The 23,608-nt window shown below is 36.9% G+C and overlaps 1 protein-coding gene across 3 annotated transcripts in view; it reads left to right on the top strand.

Annotated features, from left to right (window-relative positions):
* The window catches only part of LOC114464691 (copine-8-like), an 80,469-nt gene that overhangs the window by 30,949 nt on the left and 25,912 nt on the right, over window positions 1–23,608 (top strand). For all 3 annotated transcript variants that reach the window (XM_028449154.1, XM_028449153.1, XM_028449156.1), the window contains 3 exons: window positions 7,399–7,438; window positions 13,235–13,311; window positions 20,325–20,389. In XM_028449154.1, the coding sequence (XP_028304955.1) occupies window positions 7,399–7,438; window positions 13,235–13,311; window positions 20,325–20,389 (182 nt within the window). The remainder of the gene's footprint in view (window positions 1–7,398; window positions 7,439–13,234; window positions 13,312–20,324; window positions 20,390–23,608) is intronic.

Genomic DNA, 23,608 nt, shown 5'->3' on the forward strand with positions numbered 1-23,608 from the left:
TAAAGTCATGATATGTTAAATCCTCCTACGTCATATAAAGCAGGTTTCACACTCGACAGCCAATCACGAGGCCAGTTGTCAATGAAGAGTCTCTGAATTCATCTAAACATAAATGTTATTGACTTTGAGGAGGAAACACAGAAAGTCCGTGGGACTCAAACCCATCATCTTCTCCTGTAAAGCAGCTAATCTATTAATATAAAGATACGTCCTATTAATGCTCATTAGTGAACTTTAAGAATGACTGATGCAAGGGATTCATATTTGTTTATATTGTTGGAGTTCTCTGAATAATTACACATTAGATTTTTACTTTTTGAGATAATAAAATAAATACATACACATGCATGTTCTCACAGGTTAGTAACATGGGAAAACTAAAAGACAACAAATCTTTCTTCCTTCAACAGCCTTGAAAGACAAGCTGTTCATGTAATTATGACAAAGTGAAAATGATTTCTCTCCATTGTGTTCTAGCTTCATGCAAATTGTTTGGATGTTCTCATTGGAGCTCATGAAATATGGAATGGCTCTTTTGTTTGTTTACTTGTTGGCTTGTCAGAAGAGCCTCATGCTGCTTTCAAGCTGTGGGAGGTTACAGTGAAGGTCAAAGAAAGACCATGAGTTCAGTGTGTGTGTGTGTGTGTGTGTGTGTGTGTCTGCAGCAGTGAGCTGTAGGAATGACCGATACAATGGGGTTAATATTTTCATTATCAATTTATGTTGTATGAATCACAATACAGTTTCCTAAAATTGCTTTTAAATATAACTTTGTAATTTTTTCTTCATGCACACACAAAATATTAGGGACTGTTCAAATTTAAGGATAGTGTTTCTTGATTTAGTTTTTTTTTTCCGGCCAAATTAACAATATACAACATTGAATTTTCTTAGATTAGCATCACAGACGTGCTGCTAGCCACAATCATTTTTTTTAGATTAAAAACATACTGTATGCTTTATAGATCAATGAATCATTACACATCCTTTACTCTGAACAGGAAGGCAAGGCCAATGTATTTGTACAGTGCATTTCATACACAAGGCAACTCATTGTGCTTTACATGATTAAAAAGTGCAACAGAAAATATTCAACAGTTTAAAATCATTAAGAAAGAAATGAAAAAGGTTGAAAAAAAGTGCTTGAAAGTTTGTTTTCATCTCCATCATAAATACTACGTTTGTTGACATTTTAGTGCTTTGCATTGTGGGATAAGGAGTGGTGTAAATGGATGCATAAAAGTATTTTTACTTCATTTTTATGCCAGACAAGGAGGACAGTAATTCCCTCAACTCTAATTTTGTTCTAGTTTGTTCCAGCTATTCCCTATATCTACATTTGAACCTTTTTCCTTTGTGATGATGGATTCATTGATCTATGAGGCATACACTATGATTTAGAGCTGGAGATATGGAGTCCAAACTCATATCTCAATATTTTTTACTCAATAAAGTCTTACCAGAAAGACAATTGTAGGTTAAATTTGCCACATCTTTTGGCTTTTTCTCCTCTAAGGGACAGCATGTGGTGTGTTAGATCTGTGAGCTCTGGGCTCCACTATCTGACCTGTGTCCATAGATGTGTGAGACCTGCTAAGAGGTAATCCAGCTTTGTAGTACCGACCCTAAGAGTCTGTATGGATGTTATTACTGAGGTTGGGGGTAAAGTTTGAGGCTCAGATGGATGGTCAGAAAACATATTAAAAAATGCCTTAAAAGTGTGTGCGTGTGTGTGTGTGTGTGTGTTTCCTGACCCCCTGAGGAGCTTGTTGTGAGTGGGTGAACATCAGGCCTCGTTAATGTCTCCTGGGCTGATGGCCTGATGATCTCTCCCTGCTTGGATATGGCTGCCCCTCCACCCACGCATACATCTACCTTCACTAGTAAAATCTCCAAACACAAACACACACACACACACACACACACACACACACACACACATAACCATAAAAGCACATGTTTACGCTCTGCTAGTCAGCCATTCTTTTGGCTGTCATGTTATAGCAACAACATGTGTGTGTATGAGCATCACACACACACATGAGCATCACACACACACATGAGCATCACACACACACACATGAGCATCACACACACACACGAGCATCACACACACACATGAGCAACACACACACGAGCAGCACACACACACATGAGCAGCACACACACACATGAGCAGCACACACACACATGAGCATCACACACACACATGAGCAGCACACACACACACGAGCATCACACACACATGAGCATCACACACACACATGAGCATCACACACACACGAGCAGCACACACACATGAGCAGCACACACACACATGAGCATCACACACACATGAGCAGCACACACACCATGAGCATTACACACACACACGAGCATCACACACCACATGAGCATCACACACACACATGAGCATCACACACACATGAGCAGCACACACACACATGAGCATCACCACACACATGAGCAGCACACACACATGAGCACACACACACATGAGCATCACACACACACATGAGCAGCACACACACCAGCCTCTTGCTTGCCTCATATTCTGGATTCTTTTTCACTCCTTTGTCTCATTGCTTCACCCCAGCCTCGTTTTACATAACGGTTCACATTCCTTCAGGGATCCACATACAGTCAGACAGAACTCTGCTTTCCCACAAACCACTGGTATGGATGCTGAACCATCTCTGTTCCACTGCTGCTATCAATGCTTACAAATCCTTTTAACCCTCATCTCACTGTGGCTTTGCACACAACGCTCCTCATTGAGCTCTTTTATTATTTTAAACCTGAGTTTTAAATAAAACCAGAGGAAGCAGCCCAGATGGATGGTTTCTTTAATCAAATGTGACAACTTGGAACAGACCTAAAAAGTTTAATACACTCTAACAGGGAACAGAAATAGCTGTGTTATCTTCTTTTATAGTTAATATGCAAACTCCCAAGTGCAAAAAAAGCCCACGAGATAAAAGATTCAAAACATACATTATATCAGCACTGTTAACACTTTTCTGACTTTAAAGGGGCGGAATTATGAAAAAATCACTTTCTAACAGTGATATTCATCCTTTAGTCTCATTCAGAGGAACAACGTTAAAAAAGTTCTGTTTCCTCTCGTTATTCCACATTTAGTAAAAGTCACTCAAAACAGGACGGTTGGATTTTTCTCACGTTGTGACGTCACATCACAGAAACTCCTCCTCCTGACAATCTTGGCTCCTCCTACCCTATGTAAGAATGAGAGCTCCTCCCTTTCAAACTACCTCACAGGTAAAACAAACATTGTGGTTTAATATAGAACTAGTCCAGTGCCCATCAGAAGTATGTATTCATATAGTGGGAGGAGCTTAAGTAGAGTTGTCAGTTATGGGCATAATAATAACAACATACTCTGTAGCATTATAAAGGCAAGGCAAATTTATTTGTATAGCGCATTCCCATACTCAAGGCAACTCAATGTGCTTTACATGATAAAACAATCAATTATCATTTAAAATCATCAGTAAAATCAATTAAAATCATCAGTATAAATCATTAAAATCGTAATCGTAAATCAATTAAACTCAATCAGTAAATTCCATCATGACATCATCATCATGACCATAACTCTCTCAATCATATGCAGTAGATAAAAAAGTTCCTTTAACTTTGATTTAAAAAATGTTCACATGTGATGCTGACTTAGCTCTGCTGCAGTTTGTTCCACCTTCTTTGCAGCATAACAACTAAAAGCAGCATCACCATGGTTACTGTGAGCTCTGGGCTCCACTATATGACCTGTGTCCATAGATCTCAGCGACTGCTGGGTTCATACCTGACTAACATCTCAATGATGTATTCTGGACCAAACCCATTCACACATTTATAACCAGCAGCAGAACTTACAGTCTCCTCTGAGGCTGACTGGGAGCCAGTAGGGGTATATGGTTTAATTCTATGAGGACATGAAGCATGATAAATGTGTCATCTCAAGGATAGGAACAGCAGAAAAATTAAATTAATAAAATAATAGAAATGAAAGAAGACCATAAGTTAATCATGGATGCAGTATGAAGATGAATTTCAGAGTCTATTAAAGAATAACACACTGATCCTTACTTTGGACATCTCACCGTGCATCTGTTACTACCGTATTTAGAAAGTTACATAAATGGATCGACAGTAACAAATCATAACCAGTAAAACTAATAGGAATCTGTCACTGGCTAAAAATGGCCTAAACAGTAAATTAAATCACAGGAACAGAAAATTAAAAATAAAGATTTGAACAAAAACTTGGTTCACTTCAATGAAGAAATATACCAAAATAGAAAATGCTAATAATTTGAAATAAACAAGCAAAACAATCAAATCTAAATTAAGCCATAATCATAAAATGTATCACATTCTACTCCTGAGACCATAATAGCAGGAAACCTCATTGGTTGTGTGAATCAGACACATTTGAATGATTTGCTTGGCTGGCCACGCCCACAAAGAAAAACAAAACATAGCGAAGCAACAATAAAACATCAGTTTACATTTTTATTATTAGGAAAATCCATTTTTCTCATCAGGTTGAACTGAATTGATCTAAAGATGTAGGGTTTCATTCCTGAGTCGCCATGGTAACGTGTGTGTGCATATGATCCAACAAACTACTGTATAACGCTGCCAATCTGTGCAATCGGCCACGTAATCATTACCAACAAGAACAAGGATACGAAAAATACCATCAACATCACTATGACCAGGATCATATCATTTTATGAATTTGATTAATTATTTATCTTTTTCTGTGATATCTGCTCAGTAAAACAGTGCTACAGATAATGTCTATGATAGAAAGCAGTGATAGGAAACCTTTACAGTTCTGTTGAACCCTTCTTTCAAGAGTAAAACTGTTGTAGACCACCCTACCACATGCCAACACAGTTTCAACAAAATGGGTCAAAAATTTACCTTCATTAAAAAAGATAAAACAAAAAAAAATTCTTCAAAACATATATTTTAGAACGGTAACAAATCCATCCTCCATCACAGTGGAGGGCAGCAAATATGTATTTTTGATCATTAATACAGAAAGGAGCAATCGTTTTGGTTTAATTCTAGTTTTGAGTGAGTGATGTTATTTTTTTTGCCAATCTCTGGGCTTTTGATGTTGTATATGTTTTTTTGTTATTTTATGTATTTTTGGAATAATTTTTCTATATTTTTGTGTCATTTTATCCATTTACTATTTCTGGTTATTGTTTTCCAGAGTTTTATTTGGCGTTATTTACTGGTGATTAATTCTAACTGCTCAGAAACACATGGAATTTAGTTTTTTATTTATTTAATTTTAAATTTTCATTATGATTTAAAAGCTTACCTCATTCAGATGTAGTACGTACAGTATATGTCCAGAACAGGAACTCTGCACTATATTGGAGTAATATTTATAAACACTATGCAGTAGAATCAGTGGGAGTCGAGCTTAACGGTCAGTGTGCTGTCATCAGTTCCCTCCCCTTTTCTACAGCCTTGTTTGTTTCGTGCCATCATTAGTCATCATTGCAAAATCTTCAAACTGCATTCCCCCCTCCTCCCCTCCAACACACACACACACACACACACACACCTAGGGTCTGTCTGGCCTAGTGCTGCTGCACAAGTCAAGTCGTCTCCATTTACACACAGACGCACACCCAATCACACACATGTAACGTGCACTCACAAGGCGCCGTGGGACATGGTAGATAGATAACGAATATGGCTTTGCTTCTACTTCCTATCCTCCTCCTGGGTGCCTCATAATTAAATAAAATCAACTGAATCATTCATGAACATTTGGGAGTGGCACAGGCGAGAGCAAATAAAACATGAAGCCCACCTGTGCATTTTTGCTGGAGCATGTCTTACTTTCCTAGAATGGAAATGCATTAGTAACGGCACCATAGAGGAACACTCCTACTCCACACTGATACACACTTATCGTACATGGCATGCTGTCTGTGGAGAGAATTGCTCAGCCACTCCCGTTTACACACTCAGCTGCACGTCGCCGCATATTCACCGTTATTGACACACGGCTGCAACACTGAAGTTTCATGATGTGGGAGGTAAATAAAGCCTGATAAATTGCATTACACAGAGATGGGGAAGAGGCTTTATGGTTCCAGTGGTTTGGTTTGTTCTAAGTGGAGAAAAACATGTATCAGCTGCAGAAATAGATTCAATTGTTGTGCTTTTAAATTTCAATATTGAATGTGTGCAAACTGACCTGTAACTTTGAAGAGCAAAGAAGGAAAAAAAATCAATAAATACTGGGATAACTTTAGATAGTTTATCACAATTCTTCTGGTTACATTTGAAGATTAAATAAGTGAATATATAAAGGTGTGTACACACATGGAAAGTGATGCACTTTGTAAACAGCATCTTTTATTTGCTGCATCAATTTTGCATCACAATACAATTGAAAAAAATTCTCATACAGCAGTTGTGAAACTTGTTTGAATTAAATCATCTTATTCCACTGGCAAACGTTTATGTGTAAACAGAAGCTTTACATAGTGATGAAATAAACCTAAATATGATGTGTCATACTTTACTGATAATACAGTAACTACTCCTGAGTGAAATGTATGTAAATGTAGAGAAAATGCTTCAGGAATCATCTATTATTGGTTTCCTTACAGTCATTTTGTTCTTCTTGTAATTCCTGTAGCATTTAGTTTTGGGATTTTGGTAATGATTGTTTAATATGTAATTTGATTCAATGTTTTTATTACATTTTATTTCAGTTTTTACTGTTGGGTATAAAAATGACACTGAGATACATAAAAGTAACAAAAAGATGCAGGTAGATCAATTATTATGAATTATATGATCAGACAGTGATCTAATGTATCCAACGCTTTTCTCTAAAATTTGACCAAACTAAAAGTGATCAGACAGAATAGGACTTTAAGTCAGTTATTACTAAAAATAGGACTTGTTTAAATAAATCACTAACATAGTCCGTTAAAAGAAAGTGTACCAAGAATATAACGCATACGTTTAGAAATGTTCAGTGTTGATAAAAGTGCTGATTAAATTTGAACCTTGAACATTGAAAACTTTTGCTCTTTTACATTCAGCTGCTGAGGCACAGCATCCTGTAGAGACCCTGTGGAAGGTGGACCACCATGTCGTGTTCTACTTGAACACACGAGTCTTTGACATAAATTTAGTACATTTTCACACTTTGATTTTCATTGTCATGGGAATGTAAAATGTTACATGTTTGTTAATGTTTCCCTGTCCATCATATCCATATCAAATTACCACCAAAAAATCTACACAAAAAGTTCTGTGGTAATATTTTATACATCTTTGTAGACTTATGGTGAAAACATTGACGTCTCTTCTTTTCTCTATTCTCTGCAGGTATGATTTGGACTGTAAGAGTGACAACCTCTCCAAACACGTGAGTGTTTCTGTCGCCACATCTGGACAACAATCAGTCACTCATTCACTGGAACATGTTAGCGTCACATTTACCCCTCTAGGACAATGGCCGCCTGATTTGATAGTGAATGCTGGAGGGTGAGGGTGTAGTAACAGGAACAAAGACATGGTGTTGTCACCAGGGCATGGAGCACACTTTCACTGCACATTGAGAAATGGTTATTTTGGAACTATTTTCCTATTGTTTGAATTATTAGCATTGTGTGTCTGTGGGGTGAAGGAGCAACAATGACCAGCATTTGTTTGTTGTTTGCTGAAGAAATGATAGATTACATAATATAGTTCACAGCAAGAAGGTCCTGGGTTCAAACCCTGGGGTGGGTCCTTTCTGTGTGGAGTTTGCATGTTCTCCCCGTGCTGTATGGATTTCTTCTGGGTACTCTGGCTCCTCCCACAATGTCTGTCTGTCTGTGAATTGCCCTGTGATGGACTGGTGCCCTGTCCAGGGTGCACGCCCACTGTGACCCCCGCAACCCTGAAATAGGTCAAAGTGGGTCTGAAAATGGATGCATATATTTTCAACCACTTTTTTTCACATTTGTCCTAGTGTGACAAAAAATATTTTACACAAACATTCAAACAATAATTACGGTCTGAAAATACCAAAAAAAAAAACCCTAATTAAAAACATAAAGTTATAGTGGTAGTTACAGTCAACCAAATAAATGGCTTTGTCTGATAGTAACTGGATTAATACATTAAAATATGCAAAGACTGAAATATACAGAAACTCTAATTAACCATGTAGAGAACGTGTGGGATGCAAACTAATAAACTAAGACTAATGAGTTGTTTCAGCAACAGACGTAACAGTGTTAATAATAATAATAATATTTTTGAGATAAGTATTTTATAACTTGTTTTGTATTAAAATATGTATTTTTGGAGTTGCTGCTTTTGCTACTTCTCAGAACAGTATGTAAAGGACAGTTTGATGGATTATTGAGTGTATTTTTATTAGGGATGCACTGAATATTTGGCCACTAAATATCTTAGTTTGAATATTGCATAAAAAAGCAACATTGGGTCTTTGATTTAGTGAGTTAAAATCAAGGTCGAATCAAACAACGTGCAGTGATTTAGAGTCGGAAAAGTGTGTGTGTTGCTACAGGAGCAGCAGCTCCTCCTCCTTTCTACACACACACACATCCAGACTCTCTCCTTAACGCTCTCCGTCACCACGTACAAGTTGGAAACGTCCAATTCCACAACAGAGCCCGGTTGTTGCGCTGTGAGCCATAAATACATAAACATCACCATTGTTTCCTCCTTACACTACACCTGGTCTTGCTGCATAGACTGGTGTAGCATTAGCATGGAGTGCTAACAGCTGATGTGTGTAAACAATGGGTCTGTGGCTCAAGCAGTGACTCCCAACACGATCAGCAGCAGAAAAGTAGTGCAGTTTGTATTTACATATATGGTAATAAAGTATAATATATATTCTATATTAAACAGCAGTGTTTGTTTTAGCTGTTAGATAGTTGGAGAGGGAGGAGCTAACATTCTAGGAGGCGTGTTAGGTGACGTCACCTGCCAACGTGGGTAAAATCTGTCCCGTTTAAATCTGACTTTGTATAAAATATGTAATAACAAGAGAGGAAACATAACTTTTACACTTTGTTCCTCTGAATGAGGCTAAATGATGTTTATCACTGTAGATAAACCATTAGAAAGTCATTTATTCATCATATCTCACCTTTAATGTACTTTAGCTTCTTTGGAATGTATGTTTAGTTTTATTTGAAGGGCTAATAATATAAATGATAAACTTTGTTGTGCTTTTTATGAAAAGCAAAGGCTACTGGAATATTTTAAAAATGTCAGAATATTCAGTAAACATTTACTTTCTTTAAAAAACATGTCTAAAAAGTATTCTAGGCTATTTATGCACAAGTAAAAAAATAGTGAAAAACTTAACATTTGATATTCAGTATTCAGCAAAGCGTTTATTTATTTTCGGCTTCGGCCCATAGATTTTCATTTCGGTTCATCCTTAATTCTAATCCAGACCTTCCATGAAACGCTACAGAACTCACTCACACGTGCTGTCCCTTAGAGGAGAAAAAACCAATAGTGGCACATAAGGTGTTTATTAATAAATGCGCTTGTGTGGGATTATTTGTCAGCAGTTTTAGCCCAGAATTGTCATTCTGGTCAGACTTTATTAAGTTAAAAATATCAAGATTAATATTGTATATTGCCATTTGAGAAAAAATATTGAGATATGAGTTTAGGTCCATATCGCTCAGCCCTAACACACATGATCTGTAATACCCTCTCTGTGCACCTCTACACTGGCATGTTTTTCCCCATTACCCAGGATTCCTCATGGCTGCCAACTGCTGGCAGAGTGGTTTTTCCTCCGCCCCCCAACCCATGTTTGCCCGCAGGGCTGCTAGTGTGAGCATGAGGAATGTGAGAGCAGCATGACGGCTAGCGATGCTCCGATGCATCCTGTCTTCATTGTGGATGTGTGGGACTGAAGATCTGGCACACAGTGATGCCTCCATTGTCCAGGCACAGCTCACGCCTGCTTGTGAGGCTATAAATAACAGAAAATGCAAATGCACACATGTACAGTATCTCTAATGATAGCTTCAGTTGTGACTTTTCCCTTCACAACAGATGTGTTCTCCATGCCATATGGTTTGCTTACCTGGTGCTGATACAGCTGCTGGTGACGGGACTTACAGTAGAATCTCATTAAACGCTGCATGTGTTCAGTGCGGTTTATATGCCAATGCAGCAATCTGATGATCTAAAAGACTTTATACTTTCTTAAAGTTTAATGGTTTACTTATGATTTCTGAAAGATAAAGAAATGGTTATTTTTGAATAAGTGGTGGTCCTAGTGGTCCATTGTGGGTGTCTCATTATGTTATAATTTGACTGTAATACAACAAATATGTTCCATTATATTGTTCATTATAGCTGTGATTATAATAACACAAACTGGTTCTGATTCTCAAAGGAACAAAGCAGTGTTATTGTGTAATAATAATAATGCAGAAACAGGAAGTTTCCAGAAGTCAAATTGTTAAGTTTGACTTTGTTCTTTTTCTTCCTAATAATCATTTGTAGCCTTATGTTTTATATTAAAAGGTAAAAACACGTATTTTAGTCGTTGGAGACAATAGTGTAGTTAGCTTAATGTATTTTAGGAGACATAGAGACACAAGTAGGGATGTAACGATTCACTCAACTCCCGATACGATTCGATTCACGATACTGGGTTCACGAGACGATTCTCTTACGATTTATTTTACAAAATGGGACTGTAGACAAATGATGAGTGAAAAATATTCCTTTATTTTTTTGGGAAAAAGACTAGAAAATACTGTATTATTTTCCTTTATTTTTAATTGTCAAAGAATCCCTTGATAAACTATTCAAAACAATGCAATTTAATTAAAAATAAATCTTGAATGAAATAAATAAAGGAATAATACAAATGAAGAAGAAGCCTTTAATTAAAATTCTGGTTCTATAGTAAACAATGCAAAACTGCATAATAGTTATTTTCTTTTTAAAAGTGCAACTGAAAATGTAGTTTGTGCCTTAACAATTGGACTTTTTACGTCAGATATTTGTTTGGACCAGCAGAGGGCGCTGGTAACTCAGTGGTCGGTTGGCATGCAGCTAATCTAGCAGTGAAGAAGAGATGCTATGCTAGCAGACAGAGCTAATAGAAAAACGTGACTTTTGAAGATATTCACGTAATATTACAAATATTCTTTCGGTGCTAAAGGGTAAGGAATCATTTATTAACCTATAAGAGTAGAAGGCGGCCAGAAAGAAAGTATTAGCAGATCCGCCCGCCGCCTCAGCATTTGGACAAGAGAAGGATAAATATATAGCGCCCTCTGCTGTTTAAAAAAAGTACTGCGATTCAATTTTCAAAGTATTGATGTCAATCGTGATACCTATGAATTGATTTTTAACTGCCTTACGATTAATCGTTACACTCCTACACCCAAGCAATAAAGTAACAAAAATATACTGACACAATTTTATTCTGCCTTTAATTAGCGTTGCAAGGAAATGTAGTTATTTTGATGACTTACGTAACGTTGGTGTCTAGACATTTATGAGTAGAAGCTAAATGAATTGTGGGTCTGAGGCGTAATTATTAAGTTGTGTTGTTTCTTTTGTTTTGAGACTTTGGCTGTAAGAGAAATGTTCTCAGATGTTAGTAGCAGCTTTCTGCCCTCTGGACGATCATACGTCAAACTCTTTTCCACACGTGCACACATACATGGCGTTGCACTCTGACTCACACAGATACAGGGGAGGAACATTTGGATGAAGTCATGCTTTTTTTAAAAGCACATCCTATCTTTGCTCATGTTTTTGTTTTCCTTTTTTTAATCTTGTGCCGAAGGCTCCACCTTCACAAATGGACACTTTTATGGACAAAGAACCTTTCTCATGCAAATGGTGTCAAAAAGATGGTAAAGGGAAAGAGAGAGAGCAATCTGATTTATTTACTTTAAATAAGTGTCTAAGTCTAAAATAACCCCCTCGTCTTTATAATCAGAAATCAGAATCATCTTTATTCTTTATAATGGGTTAATTTATGTAAATATTGGTAATAATCAGAAGCTTTGGATCCTATGGTGTCTACCAATAAATAGTGACACACTGGGATGTTCCCAGTTAGATTCATTGTGGGTGCAGGTGTTGGAGGTAGTGACAAGCTTTTCCTTGTCATTTATGCTATAAAGCAGACATAGGCAACTGGCGGCCAGGGGACCACATGCAGCCGTTGGTCTAATTTGTTTGGCCCCCAAACAAAATTGGGATTCGTGAATTTGGAAGTTATATGAAGTCCACATAACACACAAATGTCCAGAAACACAGAAAACAACATCAAAGTAAACAAAATGATAACAAAGACACTAAACAGTAAACACTTTAACACATACAAAAGGACTTCAAAACACACATGACAATGAAAATACACAAAATGACAACGATAAAACAAAAAATATCACATAAACACACATAATGACTCGAAGAACACACAAAAAGTCAACACAAATTTGCCACATTCATAAGAAAATAGGCTAAATTAATTAAAAAAAACACAAAATGTCTAAAAAAATAAAAATGAACAGATAATCCCACACAAAAGGACTACAAAGACACAACCATTTGTTCATTCCTGTATTAATGCTCAGATTGGTCTTTATTTTTAAATGCTGACATAAATGTTGATCATGTGACCCCACGGAGCAGATAGAAGTTGTCCATCTGCTATAGAGCAATGGTTCCAAACATGGGAACAAGTCAGTCTGAGGGGTTTACAGCAGTCAATACACACGGTCAAATTTAGAAAAAATAGAATTAAAACTGTTTTGAACAGAGCAAAACAATTGATCTATGCTCATGTGTCTGAATAAAATGTATATCTATGTTTTGAAGGAATGTTATTTTATTTTTGGTAAAATCTCTGATGAAGCTTGGAGGGTTCAGTAGCTTTAATAAGATGAAGAAACCGCTGCTTTAGAAGGATTCAGGAATGAATTGGGAAATCAACTCTAACTGCTGCTTAGATGCATTACAGACGAGCTGGGAAAGCTTTAACTGATGCTGCTGAGCTCCAGCAAGATCCTGTGTGAAGCCATTAGTTTAATATGCAATCAAACCATAGCTTTGTGTTCTAACAACGATGAGCCCTGATCCACGTCATTTTATTTCACCATCAATCATTAAGAGCAGAAAGAATTCTTGTGTTTTTTCCCACATGCAGGACTTCCTGGGCCAGGCCTTCTGCACACTGGGTGAGATCGTGGGGTCCCTGGGAAGCCGCTTGGAGAAACCTTTGATGTAAGTAGCAAAGCAACGACATACGACGACAAGCAGCAAAAATAAAGTCGTGACGTTGAGTTCCTTCTTTAGCTTCTAGATTTTTCATTGCATGTGATTTAAAAGTTGGCATGTGATGTTAGGACTACATGCAGCTCTTATCTTGAAGTGGAATGAAACGGGGGCAGAAAATAGGCCAAGATCTTGTATTAAAACAGATGCTATGACAGTTATCTCCAATAACCAAATGAGATGAATAGTTTAACATCAATAACTAACTGTAGATCAATAAAAGCAAACACGTTTGGTGGCAAACAGCTGGTTATGGGTTTGAACTCACCTCAAGTAGAAAACTGTCAAGTTCAGAATTATTTATCAGGGACACAAATTGTGAAATATTCCAACAATAAGGTATATAGCATTGTTGCAATAATAGTATTTTTTATAATTGTGCTAAAATAAAACCAAATATTCAAATGTTTGTTTCTACAGTAACAATTCACATCCATATTTTATCATTTGTACATTTCTTTAGTTTTATGCTATTATTTAGTTTTTAGTTTTTTAAATTTTATTTGTATTATTAATTTATATTTGCATTATTATCCTTCATTGGTTTTTATTTTCTTCTTTCTGTGTTTTTCTATTGATGCAACCTGTGAATCAATAAAGGTTTATTCTTCTTTTTTTAACACATTATTTACACAGTTTTTATATAACAACACACAGATACATACAAAAACATACAACATTATGGACTAACTAATCAAAGCCAAACATATACTAATGCATTGCAGGAAAAGAAAGGACAAGAAAAACAAAACCAAAAAACTAAGAAACACGTGTATTCCATCCATAGGTATTAAAATATTACCTAAAGAACTGTAAACTCATCGTTCCAGGTCAGACAAAGTCCACATAGTTCAATAATGAGTTCCAGGTTTTGTAAAATCTATTAGCAGATCTGTTAAAGATGCGTCTGATTTTTTTCTATCGTGCATCATATTTTTGATCCATTGGTTGTTTGATGGAGGGTTTCATCCTCCATCTGGATAGTATTAATTATTATATTATATATTATAGTATTAACGTCTTTCTAATAGAGAGGAAAATGCAATAATGGTTTATTCTATTTTTATTCTATATCTAATTATGATTCTGTAATAACTGAACTACAATCTGTGTAATGGTCATTACACACACACACACTCTGTGTGTGTGTGTGTGTGTGTGTGTGTGTGTGTGTGTGTGTGTGTGTTCTAATACTAAAATGCTTTTACCAAACATTAAAGAGTGTGTTTGACACATCAATGATAAAATAAAGCTATTATGGCCTAAGTTCAGACCTGGTAAGTCGTTCTCCAGCTTGTGTTAGATGTTCCTCTGCAGGTCCACCACAGCTGATTGTAAAGGGTTTCTGCAGCGCTGCATGATGACACAGGCATTAGATGCAGGCGTGTTGGAGTTGAGAGACATTTAAAACATGCAGGACAGAGAATAACAAGGACCAGACTCAAGCATCCCTGATGGAACACAAAGATAAGTGCTTCATTATGCCTTGAATAATTAGTGCCTGATAATTCTAATCTCTTTAATCATATGCTGAAGATGCACTGATTTTTATTTTAAAGCAGCGACCATTAATAATTAATGAATCAAACATTATTTACTCAAAAAAACAAAAGAAAAAGGTTGAAAATGATCACTTGTAAGTTTGTTTTGGTCTCAACCTTAAGCACTCGGTTTATTGACTTTTCAGAAAACTGTTATGCACATTGCATTGTTTCTCAAATGGGGTACGTGTACCCCTAGGGGTACGCAATGGCACTACAGGGGGTACTAGAGAGAGAGAGTGATTAAAAAAAACAATAGAAATAAATGTATTCAGGCGCCACTAAATCAGCGTTTTCAACCTTGGGGTCGGGACTTTGCCATTGTCCAAAGAAGAAGCCAAATATAGTGAACTATTACACATCTGCACAGCTCAGATATCTGATTATCTGTACAACTCATAATACAATGCTAAATAGAAAAATCTAGAATGAAGTTAACTGGACATTCCCTGGTTAGTGTTTGGAGACAGAAATCTGTACTTATTACATAAGCACAGTTTAACCATAGAGAGAATGGACGCTTTACACTAAAAGTTAGAAAATCAAGACTTCTTCAAGTTAGAGCTGGTTTTATCTGTGATATTAAAACAACCCTGCTTTAATTCATATTTTGATTGAGTCTAAACTGATGACCTGAATCTATTCCTGTTTATAATCAATCATTAGCTTTTCCACTCGTTACGTTCAATACAACTGGGAAACGAGGTAAAAATAACCTTTTCAGAAGATGAATACATAACAGTTATAAAACTCAAATGAGCACTTCCAGTTCTGGTTATTGGAGGACATTTTTGTGGGAAAAAAATAATTAGGTTTTTTATCATCCCACAAGTGAAACATCTTCAGAAAGTTATAGACATTATTGGAGAAACACTCGAGCAAATCACTTTCATGTTTTCTGGGACTGAACGATTATACGACCGTACTGGTGGAGGAAATGAAATCAATAATTGGCTTTGAGATTAATCATGATTTTTGTACCGTTTACCTTGGTAATATCTCCCCCTCAATTAATATTACGAATAAATATTTATTAAAAAAAATGTTAGTAGCCAGTAAAAAGCTATTACACGAAGATGGCCATCAAAAGAGGAGTAGATTGTAGTTGTTAAAGAAATATATGATATATACAGTAAATATATCAAATAACAGACTTTTTCCTTGAACGTACACATGGACAAATTCACTAAATACAGGAGGAAATGGATGAATCTACACAACAGGATGTTACTTATGTACTGTAAGTATGATGTACTCTTCCAATGCTTTTCATACACTTATATGAATGTTTTTAATGTAGATAGATTATGTTCTTAAACCCTGGATCTAACACCATCTCTACAATTATTCATTATGATTCATCTTCCTCCTGCATATTTTTCTTGCCCATCTGTGCATTTTTGTGTTTTGTTTCTTTGTTTCTTTATATATTATAAATAAATGACTTTACAAAAATAAAGTAAAAAGAATTAAAATAAATAAAATCAATGGTGTAAAAATACAAAAAATCACGATAAGAATGAAGTGAAAACATTGTGTCCACAGGACTCCACATCCCACAATGCAATGCGTGAAACTATTCTGACATTGAGCAGCAATTTCAACCTTTTTTCTTTCTTTTTGGAGGAAATGATGTTTGATTACAAAATTATTGTTAATTGCAGCTTTAAGGTTTATTCAAAAAATAGACACAATCTTTAATTTTGAACCTACCGCATTATTATTAATAATCTTAATAATTGGGTAAAAAAATGAACTTTTCTAGGCGTGTGAAACTGCACAAAACTGCCCCTCCAACCTCCACTAAATGTATTCATACATTTATCTTTACAGTGTTAAGGTTTTACTCATGGACACGTTGGTCATCGGTTGGTTACCATCGGCAACCAGAGTAAAACATCATGTAAAACATCATGTTGTCAAAACAATGTCAGTATTATCTTTTTAGAAAATATAATTTTAAAAACATATTCCAACATTTTAAAAAAATCTAATTTTGAAAAAATTGAAGAGATTTAAAAAAAATGCCACAGAATTTATTGACTTTTTTTTTTTGATGATTCGGAAATATTCATGGTTAGTTTAGTTTAGTTAGTTTAGTCTTTATTTGAAGGGACAAGCATAGAGACATTAAGATCATAAAAAACAAGATGTTCTACACCACATCTAACAGCTAGTTTCATCTGTCGTCCCTGGTTACCAGTATAAAACATGCAATAAATTACAATGATAAAAAAGAACACTCAGAATATTACACTCTCACTGACACACACACACACACACACATGTACATTACATCCTCACCTCTCATTTACAGCAACGTTCTCTCATTTCTGTCATTGTTTATAAACTAACCACAAGTTCAATACAGTACATTTTATAAAATACACGTTAATTTGAATGGCATAAAAAATGCCTTCAGTGTTTTAATACATTTTATATGAACTTCTTGGAACATCATGTATGTTACTATTAAAACATGGGCGTCAGAGATATGCTTTAATATTTACGCTTTCTGTAAAATGAAAAAGAAAATGCTGTCATGTTTTGTAATATGATTAAAATCCCTTTTGAAGTCAAATGTAAAATCTGCTGACTTGTTCACATGATGAAACAGTTTTCTATCAATATTTAATTTTATAATCTTCAAAGATAGAGACCACAATCAGAGACATCAGTACAGTGAACTCAAAGTGTGGCTCAGGTGTTAAATATTGAATGTCCTGCAGAGGAAGTGGCATCAATAATGTCATCATGTCTACTGGGACTAGAACCAACTCCATTAACGTTTTCTAATTGAGAGATTGATCAGGTATAATGTCTATTGTCATTTTGGTCCATGATGACATCACACACAGCTTTGTCAGCTGAGCTTCACTTATGAAACATTTACTGTTCCACCTCATACTGTAAGTATAGTGTGAGATCTGGAGTTAAAGTGAAGTCATTTCACTTCTTCAGCCTCATTGATCTTGGGTCACATGTCTGCATACTGTTATTTTTATGTTTATCTCAAACCTATAGATGACTAGTTTCATGTAATGCTGTCTTTACATCGTTTTAGTTAAACTCTCGTTAAAACAACGGTGATGATCCGACGTTGAGAAGACGTCTGTTGTCTGTTCAGAGTGAAAGTTTTTATCACGTCTTTTTCACATGTCGTAAAAAAACGTGTTTAAGACATTCCAGGAAGACGGCATAAGTAAGATGACGCAGGTTGGATTCGTACCCCAGACCCTTTGCTTTCCTTACTCGTTTTATGTCATTTTGATGTTTTTGTTGTGTGTGCGTTACTTAAATTAACCTGACGATGTCTGAATAAGACGTGTTTTCAACATTGATTTGCTCAACATTTACATTATTTCTTGAAAATATCAAAGAGCATATATGAAATACAACTGGATATATACTTAGTGACTGTAGATAATACTGAATAATGATTTGTAATAAACAGAAGATTTATTTAATTGTAATAACAAAACATACATTGTTGTTTTTAAAATATTACACTTCTTGTTGTGTTGACCTTTGACAACAACAAACATAAAATAAACAGAAGCACGTACACACGCTGTTTAAGCTGTTTAAATTTCAGATTAGAAAAAGCAGAAATTCCTTTAAATGTTGAAGGTCAAAGTCCAGAAGAGTTCGTGGTTGTGACGTTCAGATTCTAACCGTTTTTAGACGTCGTATAGACGTGTAGATGTGGTCCAGACAGACATACTGTACGTCATATGGAGGTCCATGGACATCGGATGTTTAGTGGGTCACAACAACCAAAATTTGTTGAAACCTCAATATTAGGGGAGGGACAAAGAAGTGATATATCAATAATATTCTTCCTTCCACATTTCAAATGATAATCAATATGCTGGTTCTAGACATTGATTTTTATTCTGTTTTAGAATTTGCTGTTGTTTCCAATGTGTCAGCATTTGTCATTTTATATATGTGGTGCACAACTATGCATGTATAATATACATTTATTATTGTAGTTATGACCATGAGTCCTTTCTAAGGAAAACTAAACGTTATTTTTTATTAGAGGAAAAGATATTAAAAAAGAGGACAAATCTACACCTGAGTGAGGGGCAAATAAAAGCTTTTAGAGGTTGTGGATGAGAGGACAATTTATTAAATTAGATAAAACCAAAGGCCCTGATGGTTTGTTGGACTTTTAAAAATCACTCAACTTTACTGACTTTTTGCTCAGTGTTTCATCTCATTATATTTTATTAAGCTAACACTAATTAGCAATAAATAAAGTTAGAAATTATACTATTAACAGAAGCAAGTAGCGCTCAATACCGAGAATGAACCGTAAAATTAAAATCAACGTTCTGCAATACCAAATTACTCCAAAATAAAGGGTATACACACACACACACACACACACACACACACACACACACACACACACACACACACACACAGACACACAACACACACACACACAGACACACACACACACAGACACACACACACACACACACAGAGACACACACACACACACAGACACACACACAGAGACACACACACACACACAGACACACACACACACAGACACACACACACACACACACACACACACAGAGACACACACACACACACAGACACACACACACACACACACAGATATTTCTTGCTTTTATAGGTGGATTGTCGTCCACTTGTCGTGCTCTCACTCTCTCATGTTCATCATGTGTTCACTCACAAACCTTTCATTTCTCTCTTTTTCCTTTGCTGTCCACCGCTTCTGTCGCTCCTTTTCCTGCCTCACCCCGCCCCCCCCCCCCCCATACAGTGAATTCATTTCAGTGCTCATCAAAGGAATCCAGCTTGTCTCAGGTGATGGAAGGAGTAGTTTCAAAGCCTGGCTTGACGTGTGTCGTTACTGGACAGTTCTTAGCCAAATTAAATTATCTTTGTCCGTCTTCTTTCTGAATCAGATCCGAGTTTCTTTTGATCTATTTTTAGCGTTTTGCTCAGCTGTATTACGCTGCTAAGGAAACAAACAAATAGTTCAGCTGTTTGTCTAGTAGCTTCTACATTATATCAGTGAAGAGGTAACAGAAAAAGCATAGCTTCCATTTTTTAATCTTTATTACAATTATTATTATTATTTTTTTATGATATTACTACATCAGATGTTGTTCTATCATTTTGCAGGGAGGCACCAAAGACAATTTTAAAGCATGGAGCAGTTGTTAAATACATAATAAATACACATATTATAGTTTAATACATAAATGTGTCTGAAACAACCAGATAAAGGTAATAAAAGCATGGCTTTACAAGTCAGATAACAAAACTATTTACATGCATGTTGGAATTAAAGCACTATGACAATTCCAATGTCTACATTATTATTATTATTATTATTATTAACACAGTATAACAGTGTTATATTCCTTCTTCCAGTGGGATTCCAGGAAGGAAATGTGGCAGCTTCATAGTGAGAGCAGAAGAACTGAGTAACTGCAGGGGTAGTGTGTTTTTAAATCACAAAAACAACTTCTTTAAGCTTCAAATATTGTTCAAACTGAGACTGACTCAGTTTTAATTTAGAAACTCTGAAGGGGCGGATTCACTAAAGGTATTAAAACGTGTGCTAAACGTGTGCTAACGTCACTCCACGTGCTAATAAGGGGTACAAACCTGTCACAATACGCCCACAATCCATTTAGCACGATTACCTCTGATGAATATGTAAAGTAGGCGGATCTCATGAGGGGTGCAGAAAAATGGGAGGAGGAAATGCAGATAAATCAATGCAGTGGATGCAATGTAGTTCATCAAATCTGGAACTGTTTGCTGTGATTGTTTTCAGTACGACTGACAAACAGTGCAAACACACACGCAGAGATCAGCTGCTGTAAAAATGAACACAAAACACAGCGCAGATAAAAAAAAAAGTTAAACTTTCTAGTATAAGTAAATAATCTGCAGATGGTGCTGATCCACTGATTGACAGACTGTTGCTGCATTAACTCAGATCAATGACAAATCTGCCTGTTTTAAGAGCAAAGTTCCAGGACGTAGTGGAACATTAAACTAGGGAGAAAAAATAGATTTTAGGTTAGATTTTAAATTTTATTTAGTTTTCTACATTATTAAATGTGTGTTTGTAGCAGACAGAGAAGTCCATCTGCCTCTAATTTAACATCTTCAAATGTCATTTAGTGCTTCAGTGATGAATGAGCAAAATGTTCATTTAAATATTGTGGTTCAACCACGTCTATACACACACCTATTAGTGGCTCAATGTTAGTGTTAGTGACCCTTTATTTCAGATTGTAGTGAATCTGCCCCTTAAAAAGGTTCAAAATTAGTGTTTAATTAATAAAAAAAATCACTATCATCTAAACGCTAAAATAGTGCTGTTTGTACTGTCAGTATTGTAACAGTATTTTCTGTGTGGTTTCATGTTTGATTCTGTTGTTAAAAGTAGTTGTTTAGTACAGTTCCAATGTCTAAGTAATAAAAGTAGACCACATATATATTATTTAATAGAAAATGTGTCTTTTGCTTTCATTTTTGGCAAATTATCCTTAAAATGTCAAGCTGAGATGAACTGCTCAATTAAAAAAAATAAAATGTCCCAAACAAACAATCCCCACAGGTAAACGTGACTCATTTATCAGTGGCAGTAACATTAACTGCTGATGTGAACACAAACCACTAAGGCTTCTGAGAGTGGTTTATTAATGTCACCAGAAAAAAGCTTTGACCCACTGAGACTTGGAGCCACAAAGATGGAGATACTCTAAAACCTGGTAATTCCTTGTACTGTACCTGCAACAGTAAAAGACCCCAAATCATTTTATCATCTGCCTCTGAGTCTCGTCTCCTTCTTACGTCATTGATCCAGTTTTTCAGATGCTCGTCACTGTTGTAAAGACAAGCTGCACATCTACTCTGTATCTCTCTCTCTGTCTTAAGTGTTACACATTCAAATTCAAGCAAGGTAGTCATAAAATATTCATATTCCTCTATAGGGGGTTGTGCCTCATTATTGTTATTATACTACAATTGTTATCATTACATTGGAATTCTGGGTAATTTCCTGAAGGACAATTTCGCTTTAAACTAATATTTTCTTCCTCCTGCTGAGGGGCTCCAAGGACCAACTTTCCCCTTTCACAATAAAAGCACTGGGTAGACTATACACTTGTAATCAACTGCAAACGTTTGCTTATTATTATGATATCACAAAACAACCTATTGTTACTGCATAAATATATACATGTTTTTTTTTTAAACCCACCAAAATAGTAACTAATAGTTGTTATTCTGACCTTAGAAAAAAATATTTGTATTTTATGAAATTGAAGAAAAGAAAAATCAAATAATTCATTGTCTATTATTGTTTTGTTTATATTATTCAATGCATTTCTAATGTGTAGTTCCACTTTTATTTATCTATCTATCTACGGTAGTGTACGATCTGCTATCTAGCGAGCGAGGCGAGAGAGCGAGCGCAGCGATGCGAGCGAGCGCGAGCGAGCGCGAGCGAGCGAGAGCGAGCGAGCGAGCGAGCGAGAGCGAGCGAGCGAGCGAGCGAGCAGGCGACGAGCAGCTGAGCGAGGAGCGAGCAGCGAGCGAGCGAGCGAGCGAGTCGAGAAGGCGATGCGAGGAGCAGTCGAGCGAGCTGAGCGAGCGAGCAGCGAGCGAGACGAGCGAGAGCGAGCGAGCGAGCGAGCGAGCGAGAGCGAGGCGAGCGAGCATCGAGCGAGCGAGCGAGCAGCGAGCGAGCGAGAGCGAGCGAGCAGGCGAGCGAGGAGCGAGCGAGCGAGCGAGCAGCGATAGGAGCGAGCCGCGGACGAGCGAGCGAGCGAGCTAGCGAGCAGCGAGCAGCGGCGAGCAGCGATCGAGTAGCGAGCGAGTCGAGCAGTCTAGCGAGCAGCGAGCGAGCGAGCGATCGAGCGAGGCGGAGCGAGCGAGCGAGCGAGCGATGCGAGCGAGCGAGCGAGGAGCGAGCGAGCGAGCGAGCGAGCGAGCGAGCGAGCGAGCGAGCGAGCGAGCGAGCAAGCGAGCGAGCGAGCGAGCGAGCGAGCAGAGCGAGCGAGCGAGCGAGCGAGCAGAGCGAGCAGCGAGCGAGCGTAGCAGCCTGCGAGCAGCGAGCGAAGCGCGCGAGCGAGCGAGGAGGCGAGCAGCGCGAATGCGAGCGAGCGAGCGAGCGAGCGCAGCGAGCGAGCGAGGCGATGCAGCTAGCGAGAGCGAGCTAGCGAGCGATCAGCGAGCGAGCATCTAGCTAGCGAGCGAGCGATCTAGCTATCGAGCGAGCAGCTAGAGCAGCGAGCGAGCGATCTATCGATCTATCTAGCTATCTATCTAGTCTAATCTATCTATCTATATCTATCTATAATCTATCTAGCATCGTCTATCCTAGCTATCTATCATCTATCTATCATATCTCTTATCTCTCTTTATCTATTATCTTATCTATCATCTATCTATGTACAGTCCCCTCCAAAAGTATTAGAAACAACAGATCAATTTCTTTGTTTTTGTTTTATACTGTAGACATTTGGGTTTCAGATCAAAACATGAATATGAGACAAAAGTTCAGAATTCCAGCTTTTATTTCATGGTATTTACATCTAGACGTGTTAAACAACTCAGGACACAACACCTTTTGTTTGACCACACCCACTTTTCAATTGAGCAAAAGTACTAGAACATGTGACTGATGGTGTTTCCTT

Source organism: Gouania willdenowi, chromosome 6 (assembly GCF_900634775.1).
Source record: "Gouania willdenowi chromosome 6, fGouWil2.1, whole genome shotgun sequence".
NCBI lineage: Eukaryota > Metazoa > Chordata > Actinopteri > Blenniiformes > Gobiesocidae > Gouania > Gouania willdenowi.